General features: G+C 37.8%; 1 protein-coding gene across 1 annotated transcript in view; it reads right to left on the reverse strand.

Moving 5' to 3' along the window:
* Positions 1–2,127: 2,127 nt before the first annotated feature.
* The window catches only part of HOMER1 (homer scaffold protein 1), an 88,389-nt gene continuing 74,565 nt past the window's right edge, over positions 2,128–15,951 (reverse strand). Inside the window, exons 7-9 of the mRNA XM_030467280.1 lie at positions 10,059–10,169; positions 8,308–8,388; positions 2,128–4,086 (exon numbers count right to left, since the gene is read on the reverse strand). Of these exons, the coding sequence (XP_030323140.1) occupies positions 3,898–4,086; positions 8,308–8,388; positions 10,059–10,169 (381 nt within the window). The 3' untranslated portion in view covers positions 2,128–3,897. The remainder of the gene's footprint in view (positions 4,087–8,307; positions 8,389–10,058; positions 10,170–15,951) is intronic.

Consider the following 15,951-nt stretch of genomic DNA (forward strand, 5'->3'; position numbering starts at 1 on the left):
TTTTGACTTCTGAATGTGTGTTCACAAAATGCTCTTCAGTAGCCACTTCTGTACAGAATATGAAAGATGATTGAATTAACTGAGGTTTAGCCTGTTACTGAAAGTAAACCTGAAGTTAATCCCTAACTGACAAAAAAATAAGCAGGAATCAGAAACCTTTCACAACTGACAACTGGAAAGACATTCCAAAATATTCATCTTTAATTGATGCATTATTCATTCTTGCAGGGTTTTCTTTGAAGGAATTATCTTGGGAATGCCACCGACAGCATTAAACAATACTTATTTGTGATACATCTGGTTTAGCCCTTTATTTATTTATATTTTACCTGAAATTTATTTTCTTAGAGACTTTATAACAGCATTTCTGCATTATCAGTTCATTTTTTTTTCTCTTTCCTGGATATATTATCCAGGAAAATGAATCCCCAGTCTGTAACAGACAGATTAATTCACACATTTTACTTTGTTCACATAGAAAATGCAATTTCTGGATCATTGAGGCATATGGATTATGAACAAGACACTCCAAAAACTAACTATCCAGATGAGGATATGCTTACAAAAATCTTTTATGTCAAAGTCAGGATTTCACAACATAACACACTAATGCAAAATCCAGTAGCACCTGAAATATTAAGGTAGCTGCTGCTATCACTTGCACATACTTGAAAAAGATTTAAGTAAAGAGTATATAAGTACATTCTCCAGAGAACAGCAAGTGTATTTTGAAAAAGAAACCTAGTGGGTTTGGGTTTTTTGTTATGCTTGTTTTGTTTTGTTTTGGGGGGTATTTCTGTTAGGGTTTTTGGTAATTTTTTGTCTTTTTCTTTCTTTTTTTTTTTTTTTTTTTTTTTTTTTTTAATTTTTATTTTTTTTACAAGATTTTATTTGCCATTCAACAAGTTTAATTTATATGTAATGTGACTGCTCTTCCCTCCCGCACAAGTTCATGATGATGTTTTCAGGCTATAGTACTCAACAATTTTCTCGTATACATATTCCCATAGTTCCATCAAAGATAGATACAAAGTATAATACCCATCTCTGGGAAAGTAATATTTCAAATAGGCAAAGTTCTACAACAGAAGGGGAGAGGCTACAGTAGGTATAGCCACTTAAATATGAACTGTAGGTCACAATTCCTAAACACTCACCTACTGTACATAAACATTAAAAATAGCCTTAGCAATATGATTTTATTTCTATGTGCACGTATGTCCACCTTATCCCATTTTTATGTTTGCGACTATCTGGGAATTCAAAGGTGCAGCCCTCAGTAACTGTACTATTTAAAATAAGAAATGAAGTGTATCTACTCTATGAGAAAAGAAATTATCAAATATGAATTTCCAATTTTAAATTTAATTTCAATAGGAAAATATTAAAAATGTGCACATCTAAATTTTTCCATGTTCTGTATATACATATGTGTGTGTACGTATACATAGAAATATTAATGTACCACACATATTCACAAAATTTAAGTGGAAATATTTGTCCACTATTTTCTTACATGTAAGTGACATCATATCTTTTAAAATGTCAATAATAGTATCATTAAAAATAATATTACACTTATTCCATCATCAGCTTTCTGTGGTTTGTTTTTTTTTTTCCTTCATCCATATATTTGTCCGCTGAGCATTAACAGGACTGATTCTCCTCGCACTTCCACAGATGTTAATGTGATGCCAACTGAATGTTGCTGACACCACATCAAGGACTCATCTGATTTTAAAGCAGCTCAAGTGACGGAAGAGTCAGCCCCAAAGATCCCCAAATAAATTAAAAAACTGGTCGTTTCTGCTCGTCTGGACCAGATGAAGGTGTACACACCACTGTCTAAAAAGCCACCAAATGAAAAACATGTAGCTCACCACAGTTTTCAACCAGTAACACGCAGAATCAAGCTCCCCCCCACCCCTTTAATAAATAAAATAAGTGAGAAAATACCCTAAAAATATGAAGGAAACTTAAACATTGTCTACATTACATCCCATATAATACATGATGGTTTAGCATTTTACCTAAACCATTTTCCTGACTAGTCAGGGCAGACCTGATAAATCACTGGTAAAGAAAAAACCTGGTATTTTAGAAATTAAATAAAGCATGTATTTCTAATATAAATGAGAACCTGTGTGTACTGTATGCTGTATATACACAGTACACACATGAAAACAAATGTTTCTTCTCTAGTTTTGAATAGTAGTCTCTAAGTGGAGAAAATTGTGTTTTACAAATTTAATAAGCAGCTAGATTTCATGTTTAACATTCAAATTAATCTGGGGAGCAAAACAAAGGTCCGTGCATCTTTTGACTCTGGAGTCCAATACTCATTCATACATTTTTAAAAAGCCCTCTTCAATATTACAAGCAATTTATGGCAAGAATGTACTTTGATGCAAGACAACTTGGTTTACCTATCAAAGGGGTTTTTTTTAAATAAATCTATTATATTACGAAATGTGTGTTTGCCAAAAGTCTGTTAAAATTACATCAAAATAACTTTAAAACCTGCTCACTGAGGATAATTGAATGAATTTTTCTGGTTTTTAAACAGTTTAGAATATTGCCTGGTGTAGTTTCAATAAAGATGTGATATGAGGACCCATAAAAGAGTAAATATGCCTCCATTTCAATTTGCTATGACAACAAAACTTCTAGAAATAGCTTTCTTGGATGGACAAAGTTCAGTGTACAAGTACTCCCTTGCAACAGTTCTATACCCTTAATGCAATCTAAATTAAAACAGTGCTCCCCATCAGTCATTATTCACAAAACCTGAAATTCATGTGACATTCTGTAAGTCTCCTGTAGAACAGGTTAACAGGTAACTGAACATACACACTCAATATATGTATCAAGGCCAGAAGATAAACAGCTGGCTATTCCTTTTTATCTGTGCATGTCAAATTTTACATTTAAGATTCTCAGGGGGGTAGTTGCCTTTTTTTTTTTTTTTTTTTTTTTTTTTTTTTTTTTTTTTTTTTTTTTCCCTCCTTTTTTCTTGGGGACTCACCTTCCATCATTGGTTGGCCTCAAAAGATAGTTCTATGTGGAAGATATTATCTCACTGTAATTACATGGAATTCAAATTATAAAGAAACCTTACATTGGACAGTATTGTAGAACACCAGAGTAAGCTTCAGAAAGAAATATGGTATTTTGGTATCTTCCAGTATCTATCTATATATATATATATATATATATATACACACACACATATACATATATATATATAAAACCAAAAAACAACTGACCAACCAAGAAACCCCAGAAAAACTTTATACAAGCAGTTATAGTAACTTCATTTCTATTAAAGATGCAGGTCTCTCACTCCTGGCAAGAATAAATTGGTAGTGGCACTGCTTCTCCACAGTGCAAATTATCCTGAGAAATTATTAAGAACAACAAAATACAGGGCTGTCATCACTAAGTTCTTGCACAAAACACAGCAATTAAATATCTTAAATAAATAAATCAGCAAATAACCTCTATTGTGTCTATCACAAAAAGGGGATGTGACCTGGGACACTGCTAATTCTTCCATCACTGATAATTAGAAAAGATTTGCATTCAGTTACTACTATTATCTTTCAAGTTATCTATGGCCAATAATGTACAAGGAGGTAATTTGTAATTCAAGTGGGTTTTTTTTTTGGTTGGTTGGTTTGGTTTTCTTTTTTGTTTGTTTGTTCGTTTGTTCTTTTTCTCTTTAACTAGCTGCAAGCTGGGTTCTAAATTTTACATTGAAATAGGACTCAAATTTAAAACAAGCCCTCTCAGAGGAGCATTTTCTAATTTTGTGCAATTTTGATGCAGAGCCCAACACAGTCCTATGAAGAGAGACAGTGCATCTTTAAGCTGATTGGCACTGAAATCCCATTTTCTTTAGCTGCATTCTATTAGTTTGGCCAAGTTATCTCGTAACTCTGTTAGTTCAAATATTTTTCCATCAAGAATTTCTAAAAGTGTCTTCAAGTTATTGCGAAAAGCTTCTTGCTCATTCTGACTTTTCTCCAGACGTTGCTCTAGATCAGCCAGCTGGCCTTCCAGGTCTTTGTTTCGAATTTCTACTTCCTTCAGAGAAAATACATAACATGTTAATGTGTTGTCTGCAAACAAAAAGTAGTCTAACCTCCTGCAGGCATTTGCATGCTATTTCTGTCACCTTTTTTTTAAAAAACAGTTTATGACCCTTTACAGTTTCCACTAAGCCAAAACCAGAAGCCAAATTGTTATTACAATTGCATATATACTACCACTTCCTTAGTTTTTCCAGTAATTCAGTTGAAGGACAGAAACTTTTGCAGAGGGATAAAATCTAGTCAGTGAACAATGGATGTGATATACCGATTCATTTAAGTTATTGCTTCATTCATATCATTCAGAAATGTGCCAGCTTCTCAAAGGTTTGCTCAAGTTCAAGTGTTGCCTAATTTAGACAACATGAATTGCTCAAGGACAGAGATCTTAAACGGTCTCATAGAGAAACTCATCCTGAATAGTGCTTTATGGATGGAGGAGTACTACCTCAGTCCCCTCCCTCACTACAGACCTTTTCATCCTGAACATGAAGGCAGAAACACACAACACACAGCCTGATGTCAAGGTGATGCTGACAGGAAAGCAGCAAATGGGAGCTGAGCACCGTCCTGGCCAGGGCAGTGCTGGAGCTGGGAAGCACTGGCACACCTGGACAAGCTGGAAGGATGAAGGGGCAGCAAGAGGGAGGGGATGGGACCCTGGGCAAGGCCAGCTTTCACTCTGGAGGGAGAGAAGCCCCTGGTGCTAGGACCCCCTGGGCTGGGAAGGGGACGTCTGCCTGGCTCTGTGCACATCGACTGCCCCAGCTCCCAACTCACTCCCCATGTGGCATCTGTGCAGGTCTGGAACAGCAAATTGTTATCTGTCCCACTCGTGGCATAGCTGAGAAATTCATGCTGCATTTTGTAACCTCATTTATGGAAACAACTTTCAAAGGCAGCACAGGGGCTGTGGACTTAGCATACCACACAGGTTGTGCAGCTGTTCTCCAGAAAAGTGCATAGAAAATTCGTATTTACACGCATCAACATTTTTTCAACACCAGCACTTTACTCCTCTTACAGCAGCTTTGTGTCACAGGGCGTTGATGGGTCAGCTCTGAGTTTTTACAGTGAGCTTCACATAGCCACAGGGGGGGAGATTTGGCAGCAGTCACTGCTCCCAGCACCCGTGAGTCCTCTCTCTGCCCTCCCACTCTCCCACTGGTTTTGTTAGGACTCTTCTAACTCCCTCAAAGCCAGCAAAAGTATTCATTTTTTACCCTGGAGACATCTCATCTAAACACAAGAAACAGTCTGACCCATACAGAACATACACTTGGGCAGTCAGGAGTAACAGGTAGAAAACAGCAGAATTCTGTCAAAATCTGTTGCCCAAGACAGTTCCACTTGTGAGGGCCCTGATGGAAGAGCAGATCTACCACTGAATCCATGGCAAGAGGAGGGATGAAGTGGTGGGCAGTGCTCAGTGCTGGGTCCCAGCCTCCACAGCAGGGGTGAGCTCTGGGACCCCTTGCTGTGGTGGAGGTGGAGATGGCAGAGCCATGGGAACTTGATGTCCCCATCAGCATGGCATGTTGCAGATGGACTGGAATAGCTCCCTTCTCATTTGTAAACAGGCTTATTAAAAATTGAACAGAACAAAATAGCTGCCAAAGCTAAAGGAAAAGAGTATTTATAGCAAAAGTAAAATACATACATGTTTATGTAGTGATTAGCTACAGATACTAAATGTCTGGCATAAATAAACAAGCTAAGTGATTATAACCCTGCTGTACCCTCCGAAGGCTCTCCTGCACTCAGCCTGCTCCTGTCCTCCAAAGCCAGTACTGACACTGTCTGGTGTAGTGGATTTATGGGTCCAAGACCCTTTGAGGCCATGTGTGACTGCAGCACAGGACAAAAAGGGAAAATCAAGATCCCTTCAGCTCTGCAGGAATGACAATCCTGTCTTTAGCTCAGACAAAACCAATTGCTGTTTTCCCATGACTGCTAACAACACATCCCCCCTCTCCTGTCCCTGCTTCTCTTCTACTCACCTCATGTGTGTGCTGCAGAAAGTCTCCTTGCTCTTACCCTAGAGATAATTGATTTCTAAAAGTAAGCAAGCCAGTGATGAAAAGGGGCCATTCTGGAATAACTCCAAGGATATCTATGCAGTTTTAACTCATGGTATCTGGGCCTGAAGAGCACACCATTGGTCTGTATCTAGCACTGATGATCATTCTTCAGGCCCTCCTCAGATACTCTAAATCTGAGGAATTGTTCTGTAAGCTGTTAGGGTGGGAGCACCCAGGTAAAACCAAAAGCTTTATGTTAGATGTAACTGAAATATACCATGACCTGTTGATTTAATTTCTGGAAAATGCTTCCTCCCACATTTCACATGATCCTCACATATATTTACACTATATTAGTACTAATGATTTTTGCAATCACATTGCATTTCAAGTTCATGTTCAGCTCATGTGCAGCTTCCCATTACAAGTCAGTCTACCTCAAAACTGTTGCTTCTTGACTGGAAGAAGTGGAGGGGTGTCCATGTAATGTAATCTATTGCCCTAGCTGTGTAATTTCACTTTATTTGCAGTTCATCTCATCTAACAATAAACTGACACTTCTTCTGGAGTCGGGCTCTTTGCAAGGTGTATTTTACACTGTTCTTTCAAGTTCTTACAGCAGCCACAATAAGTTCTCATGCATTATTTTCTTTTAGAAAATAAAGAAATTACTCACAAGTTATGTTTGTTGTTTGCACTGTAATAATCTTTTGTGGAATTCAATGCAAGCATCCCAATGAAATATTCAAGCCATACACAACAGCTATACTTAGTAATCAGCCATAGTAATAAAGATATCTTGACTTACTGTGAGAGTCACACTGATCATGACTCATTGATATGTCTTCTCTACATGGCTAATGAAATTAAATAACAAGGGCCCAACACTTACTCTTCACAGTGATAATGTATTGCTCTTCACTGGAATTTGCCAATGATAGATTTCTAATTCATTCACTGACATGAGTGTGTCAAAAATGAAATACACCCTGAAACAGTCATTTCTTTGTGTAGCACTTTTCATACAGGCTATATTTCAAAATGTTTTAGTGTTATGTACACCATTTGCAAGCACAAGATGGGAAAATAAAGCAGAAGACAAAAAAGGGAGACAAGCAGATACAGGCCCTGGAGACAACAACTCTGAAAACAGATGATGAGTCAACTAAGTGAAGAGAAGTGAGATGGTTAGTCTGAAGCTACAGAGGAAAACACCATTTCATTGATGTCACAGATGTAGGGTGACAGGGCTCAAAGAATACCAGTGTAATCAAACCAGGATGATTATAGCAAAGCAAGGGCTAAAAATCTTTTAGATGGACTTCATCAGGTCAGCAACAAGCCTTAAGCTTAAGAAAGGCATCTTTTGATCCAGGTCCTAAGTGATCTCTAAATTTGTTTGGATAGAATAATATAGAAACTGCCTACAATGTGATGTGGTAACATATATACACAATATATCCATCTAACTACTAAAGATATAAATATACCAATAAGAACTTTATAAAGTATACATTTTAATAAAAACTTTGCATTTTCTAATCTTTCATCTTTTACTAATCTCTCATAATTCTGCTTGCTAAGGATAGCTACTTTCTGCTTCATAATTGCTTTTCACGTTTTCTTACACTGATGCCCAGCAACAGACAGACAGGAGCTTGGGAGCAGCAAGGGAGGGTGTACTGAGGGAACACTGAGGTAGCCTGAGGTATCTGGCTTTACACACAGTAAAGAAACAACCCAGAAGTTGTTTAAATTTGTACTATATCAGTATGCTTTAACCTTCACTTTCTCAGGGCTTGTTTAAAAGCTGAGCACAATCTCATCCCACTTTGTCGATACAAAGGGTGGGATGACAGTTCCAGTGGCAAGCAACACCTATGGGAAGACACTGCAGTGAAAATGGGACCAGAACTGCCCAGGACACTTACTGATGAAGGGTATCTGCTAGGTACTCTGTAGTCTTGTAAATGAAATTTACAAGGTCTATTCCCACAGATAAAAATTGCAACTTACAGCAGGTGGAAATTTTGATATGAATTCCTAAGGATCATCCCAACACATCACTTTGCAAAGCAGTCTAACCTCAATAATATGGCTCCTTTAGTAAACATCACACAATTTGTTGACATGAACTGCTCACTTGATTGTTTTTCCCTTCTCTTTAAAAATTAAGATGATGTACTATAGCTCACCTGAAGCTTCTGGGACAGAGAATCCCTCTGTGCCTGGAGCTCTCTGGCATTGTCGATTTCTTGTTTCAATCCTTCTATTTCCTAAGGAAGAAGAAACAACCTTGCTAGCAACATGTTACCTGGCTTGGCCTCAGTGCAGGTAAGATGGCTTTCATTTCTTCTCCTCTGCAAGCCATTGCAATGACACCAGAACTGGCAATTGGCTACTGCACAGGAAGTTTAAACCATGGTCTCAGTACTCCAGAATCACAGTCCCAAAAAAGCACTTCTATTGTGAATAAGCAACAGTACAGATAAGCGTTTTCTACTACAGAAGTCAAAGATTTCCGCTCCCACACAAAAAGATTTGAAATTTTTTTTCCTGGAAAATCAACGTCATTGTAATCAGAGAAACAATATGATACTTTAAATCCTATTAGAATGTAGTATTCTTCAGTCAGGAGGAAAATCTTATTTTCACCTGTGAGCTGCTTATTATGCCACTAGCAGCTGGGCTGAGCATCAAAAAACTGCCTGCTTTGACCACTGGTTTCTGTAAAAAGAGAGTCTAAAAGAAATGCCATCTTTAATTTAGTGAGAAGAAAGTAATAAAGTATAAAAACTACATATATCTATAAAATAATTAACGAAAGAGAAACCTTTTCTTAGCTTACTTTCAGGAGACATGATCAGAAAAAGTTACTGGAACTAAAAGGTATCAAACTTTACACCATCAGTTATTTTCCCCAGAAGGGTATACTCAGCTTCCAGAAAGGAGCTTTCCTTTCGGAAAGATTTCTTTGCAGTATAATTCAAAAGTTAATGGGAACCTAAATGGGAAACATTACTAACCTCTGAGGCTAAGAGTATGAGTCTTAAGTATGAGAGAGTTTGGAAAAGCCTCTGTTCCCTTTTAGGAGAATACTCTGTACTACTGAGCCTTTCCTGCATCCTCCTTGGAAACTCCCAATACCTTGCTAGAGGCAAGACACTGCAAAACCCCTTGCCCTTCCAAGCGTGCACACTGGTGCCCACAGCCTCTGTCAATGAGGCCTCAAGGGATCTGGGCTTATATTGAGCAAATCATCTTTCACACACATCTCTATACATCTCCTTTTTTTCCACCCATAAAGGGGCAATTTTCCATCATTCATTGGAACAAAACTGCCTTCCTCTAGGACTCATGCCAGTGCAGGTGGTATTCCAATTCCTTTTATTTACTTGCTGTTGGTCCAACCCAAGGCAGGTGGCACAATAAATGCAATCAAGATTCAGGCCAGGGGCTTGGCATGTGTTTAAGTAAAGGGCTGATCTTAAGATCATAAAAGTCAGCTACATCAACACAGCCTGAAAAACAGACTGGCCTGAAAAAGGTATTGGTCTATTACTTGCTCCAAACCCTACTCTCTAGAAAAACAATAGCATGATTATAATAGCTTGCTTTTCCTAAGGAACTGGGACTGCATCAGTGCGATGACTGCTCTGTGGAAACTACTTATGACTTACTTTTGCAAAGAGAGATGTTTCATAAAAGCAAATAGGAAAACACAATACCTTTTATTATTATTATTATTATTATTGTGATACACAGCTCTGTATTGGACTGGTGTAATTATATACACAAATACAAATAATTTCAAAGAAGATGAAAAAAAATTACTTCATAACATCTACAGGAAACAATACAGTATTTACTAGCCATTGCAAGCTTAATATTGAAAGCCTTTAGTAATGACAAAACAGAAAAGCCAAGAATAAATGTTAGCAAATACCTCTTCCTTCTTCTTGAGTGTAGACTCTAGCTCCTGTATTGTCTGGTTTAGTTCTGTTTTATGTGTGTGCACTGCATTGGCTTGACTGCTCACACACTCTAGCTCAGTCACCTGTTGAAGTAGAAGTAACACATACAACATTAATTTCAGCAAATTCTAGGTACTTTTCCATCAACGGCTGCATTTGGAAGATACCCTTGGTTCTGGGAGACAAAGGTTAATTAAAATGTTGTTTTTCAGAAGTTAACATAAACTTTCTTAATAAACTGTTTAGGAAGGGTTGCTGTGACTTCTTGGAAACAATAAATGTAACTTGTTGTGGGCTGAAAAGAAGATTAATTACAAGTTATCCCTGGTACTGGAAAAAATATGGAAGAAGCTGAATTACCATTTCAGAAACAGTAACGACTACATGATTCAACACAGATCTGTCTGTCTAACTGGCCTCTCCATCTGACACTTTTTAATGTCATAGCACCTTATAAACTAAGCCACGATGCTCATCCGCTTCCAGGCAAGCCAATTAACATTTCACAACCTCAGTTTCTGACTCAGTATCAACAGTGTAATTGCAGACCAAAACTCAGCCACCAGTGCACAGCTGCCAACTTCTTACTTCCTCTGGTTTCAGAACTCATCTCAGTCACAAAGCCAACAGCTAATGGCACAATTTAGCTTTGCACAGTTCCTCTTTATGAGCAGACAGCAAACACTCTCCATCTGCCCCTGGATAAGCCAATTTACCTGGCAGTGGTATGCCCTTTTTATTTTATTTTTTAACAAAGAGAACTTAATGTCCTGCCATTCAGATAAACAATTGTCAGAAAGTAGCTTCTGCATGAAGTAAACAAAATCCATGCAGCTAAAGTCTATGCAGAAAAGTCTCTGTGCAAGTGTGGAGTTAGAGAACAAAATATTAGAGAACTCAACACTGGATGTGTATACTAAAAACTTTTTATTTAATAGCCATTAAAATATTAAAAATACTTTAAAAACCCCAGTAACTCATTTTTTCCAGAAGATAGGAGCCTATCAGTCTTAGTATATTGTCTTCAAGAGAGCTGCACCATCTATCTACAGTAATTAACAAACCTGTCCCCAAATCTATTTTGAACAAAGCGCTACTCAATTCTGCAACAAAAACTTTTATTGTAGAAGTAGCCCTTGGAGAAAGGGCAGGCATTTTCTACAACATTTTTTATTCTTAGATAAATCTTGAGGAGTTTCTCTGAGGAATCTCAACATTGGTGCCGTCTAGTACCAACGTATTCTAGATAGTTAAGCCACTGTGATGCCAGTAAATTCAAACTCTGAACTATTTGTAGGCTCACAAGTAGATTACTGAGTGCAGAGAGAAGCCAAAGAGAAGTTGAGATGAGATACAGGAATATCAAAACAAAATCTCTATCAGCTTCTCCTTTCTGAGTCACATGACATGAACTTCCCCTCTGTCAAAGCCATTACACATCCAGGTTTTTTTTTACTGGAAAACTGTGATAAGACATATTTGCACATCAGATTTATAAATGAAGAGAACTGAGACTACAGAAAATTATTGGGGTGGTTAAGTGGAGTGAGAGATGAGGACCTTGGTTACACAACAACCCAAATCTCACTCCAACTAACTTATCTGCTGGACTTGTCTCAAATTAAATATCCATGCTCATGGCAAAAATTACTGGTGGTTTGGTCAGCTTTGCATGCCACTGAGCATTACAACTGAGGTCTTTGATATTTTCTCAGTTTTCTTCAATTACACAACAATATATCTTTAGATTCCTTGTGAGGTGCTGCTAACTGTGAATGTTACAGTATTGACCAGAACAAATACACAAACTCAAAGAAGCAGAATTGGAACACAATGACTGGATGAACCTGTCTGCACGGTGTCTGAACTAACCTCTAAATACAGCAAGAATCACAGAGTCACAGAGTAATTTAGGCTGGAAGGGGACTCTAGTGGTCATATGGTCAAAGCCTGATGTTCAAAATTGGTCCACTTTTGAGATCTCATTTTGTTGTGCAGGGTCTAGCCCTGTCAAGAACCTTGCAACATCTTTTAGAGCTGCCACAGTTTCATGTATCCTCCTGTATTTCTGATACTGCAGGTTTATTGAGAACTCCATCTTGTCGCCCAAGTTTTGCTGGAACTGTCAAGCTCACTCACATCCCACACCTTCACTCCTTCTGAAATTCAACTTCTTAAACATTTCCAAGCTTTTCTGCTGAACTGAGTCTTGAATTGGAGGCAGAAGCCTCTGTGAACCCAGGGCTTAGGGGAAGCCAGGGTCAAGCCACCACTTCCCCTGCACCCCTTTCCCTGCTGGGAGAGACTGGAACACTGTATGGTAACCCCCAAGAAGGTCAATCTCTCTTTTAAAGCTGTTGCACTCAGCATTACCCACTTGCTCTTAACAAGCACTGGCATAGTAAATATGCATTTACACAAAGTGTAAGAGCCTCAACTGGAGAGGCAGAAGAAAACCCAGCTACCAAATCACTTTTGACCAAGCACCTACTGCTTTGGAAGCAAGTGTGCAGAGGTGTCTCATCCTGTGCCTAAAGAAGCCCTTGGACCCTCACTGTTCTCTGCATGGTCCCTCTGGTCTGGTACACAGCCAGGATGCACGTGTTGGTGCAAGCTTGGAACACAAGGAGGCTGATGGATTGAACTGTGGTGGATAAAAACTGGTGCTCTTGGCTGTGTGTATTGTTGCTGCCTGAAAATACCTCCACCTGCAGGCCCACCAGCTGCATGGCTCATGTGAATGCTCCCCACTAAACTCTGGTGCCTATTAACTCAAGATACCTATTGAAATTAGTTAAGCCAACATAGTTAATTTTGCTTGAGCAGGGCAGGGACTGCTCCCACAAACCTTGACAACAAAGGCAACTGCTGTCAGAAGGGCAATTAATTATCAGCATCAAAAGAGCTGTGATGTCTCACTCTGGTTCAGCTTTTCTCTCAGCAAATGTCCATCTCTTCCTTCCTATGCAAGAAAATAATGCATTGTTCAACTGCTTTGTTTACTGTTCATCGAAAAATCACTGAGTTGGAAAAAAAGAACAAATTCAACTTTAAAAATGGGGGAACTTATTTAAATGCCCATTCCTACAAAGATCTGAAAAGATGTAAAAAATCTTCATGATGTTACCTTCTTGAAGGTACCTACAAAAAAGAAAATCATATTGTGACCCTTTCAAAAAAATCTGTAGAGTTAAATGGGCTGGAAACAATGCGATATAAATAATATGCAATGGAAAACAGAAGTAGCAAAAGATAAAACTCTAGGCGAATATCTGTATAGTATTTACTTCCTTTATTTCCTTGTTTCAAAATGAGTACATTTTTCTCATGACCAGTCATCCAAATATCATAAAAAATGACTGCTTATGCAGTATTCATGGAAGAGGGTATAAAAGAAAGCTAAAATGGTTTAGTCTGGCCCATACACAGGCTACTTTCAGGGACATATCCTCATCTGGTATTTCATGTTTAAGGGAAAGGCTCAATAAATCAAGCAAGCCTTTGCACAGCAACACTGAGCAATGCATCTGTGATTAAGCCTTATTTCTAAAACAGAATTCAGACTGCAAGAACAGTCTTCGAACAATAAGAGATTAAGCAAGATTCTATTGTGCTATTGTAAGACTGTGCTAACTTTCACATCTGAAAAAAAAGTGAATACTGTGGCTTCATATTTGAGAGTAAAAAAGAAAAAGAGTTCTTAGCCTCTGCTTCTTTATTCACTATTCCAGTAGGTGTCTGGCACTGCACTTAGCTGCATACTTCAGTGAAAAATACATCAGCTGAAATAAGCCATCAAGGCAACTTGTTCTGGCAGAACCTAGGTCTTCTCAGCAGCGGCTGTTTTAGAGCTTTCTAAAAATCCTAATCTAGGGTCAACGGCCTATAAATACACACACCGGGCTTCACACACCAAATCAAATCCCAGAGAAACCAAGAGTGGAGATTACATCAAATCCCAACACAGACAACTGCTTCACCAGGAAAGACTTCAGTGAGACAAAGGCAACGAAGCAGGAATGACAGAGTGGTCACCTTCCCCAGGCAACTATTGACTGAATGAATCTGTGCTGTGTTTCCTGAAGGGTGATTCAGTTTTTCAATCCACTTTCTTGAGATAAATTTGTACACTTAGAATCTCAAAGCAACCATCATTTTTATTCAGCATTTTAAATTCAGTACCAACAGATCATGAAATTCCTTCTGAACTTCATACAGAAATTACTTCAACTGCTACAGAAACACAAAGAAAGATTAGAACATAATTTAAATGTAGCAGTAGCCTATTTTATATACCTGACACTATTAATTTGTTTCCTAAAGGTATTTATGTTACTTCTAGTTGCTTTGGAATGGAACATCCAAGGTCCGCTAGCCCAGGCTACAATGCAGAACACACAGAGTACTCACATGAAACTGAATTTAAATATTAATTCTGTATTTTTAGCCGGTTGAGTTATATCCCTAAAAGAATCATAATTGCAACTGTGACAATATTATTCCATCAATAATTCAAGATGAACCTCCTACACAGAAAAAAAGAGCCCTTTGTTTTCCACTAGTAGAAGTGAAATTATGTTGCATGTCTCAACTAAACTGGGAATAACTGCATAAAGTTTCACATCATTTTTGCAGAAGAAGCTTCTCAGTTCCTCAGGGTGGACAGTAAGACACAAGACAGCATGCAACAAGCCAATAGTAAAAATAATTCCTCTACAGCTTTCAAGAATTAAGAACTCTGGAAAGACTTTTAGTACTAAGAAATGTGAAAAGGAAGAAAACAAGGAAAATGGCTCTTCAAGGCTGCTCCTGAAAGAATAAAATGCACACCATAGTCTCATTCAAATATATTGCTTCTGGCAGCAAATTAATTATTGTAGTTTTCCAGGATATACCCATAGATAAAATTATAACATGCAGGTAGAGGGAAGTTTTGTGCATTACCAACAGAGAAAACAATTAAAGATTTTTCTGAAAAGGACACATTTTTTTCTTTGGGCACTGATGCTTCAAGCCATGGAAATATCAAAAAACAGGAGATAGAAAAGGGCTGCCCTCACTTCACCACACATTCAAAAGAAGACGAATTCATCTTTTGATTTCAGGAACATAACCTGATTCACCTGCTTTGTCTGAAAAGAGATTGTCTTTTTAGTAAACATTAATTATTAATCAAGCATTGAATCTTGATAAAGGCTAGATGAGGATTACTCATATTACAAAACACACACAGAAAGGGAGTTAAGAGTACCTGCTGGATTTCAGAAATCATGTCCTAGGAAATGATCTGGAAAGTCTAAAGTCAAGACTGATAACACATACAGCTCCAAAACCAACATGAGCCTTACCATAGCTGAAACAGATACTGGAAGAACAGAAAATGTACATCTGAGGAGATTCCTTTGGTATCAGGCTCTGCAAGGGTGTGTCAAGGATTTCTAAAATACTACTCTGTTTTATTTTTATTGGAAACTAGTTCCACAGCAAGAAGGATAACCAAACTTGTGTAAATAATCACAGCCTGTTCTGAAACCTTAACTCTTATTTTAAGGCATGATTGTGATTTAAAAAATAAAAACCTGTCACTATATTTCCATAAGCCTTCTAAAAACTCAGCTATCACATACAAAACTCTAATTCTCTCCAGAACATATTTTTTTATTATGTGCTCATTATGACCTCATTTGGGCAAAAGTTGCTCCTATTTTTGCCTTTTCATGAGTTTCTAGTGCAACAAGATTTTACTTGTAATTCCAGATGAACGAACTGCCGAAGTAAATATATGAACTTACTTGTCCATTTTTTATATACTCAAAATTGCGTACTCAGAATCTGCACACAAATTCTTTCATATAAATGGATAGA

This window comes from Calypte anna, chromosome Z (genome assembly GCF_003957555.1).
Source record: "Calypte anna isolate BGI_N300 chromosome Z, bCalAnn1_v1.p, whole genome shotgun sequence".
NCBI lineage: Eukaryota > Metazoa > Chordata > Aves > Apodiformes > Trochilidae > Calypte > Calypte anna.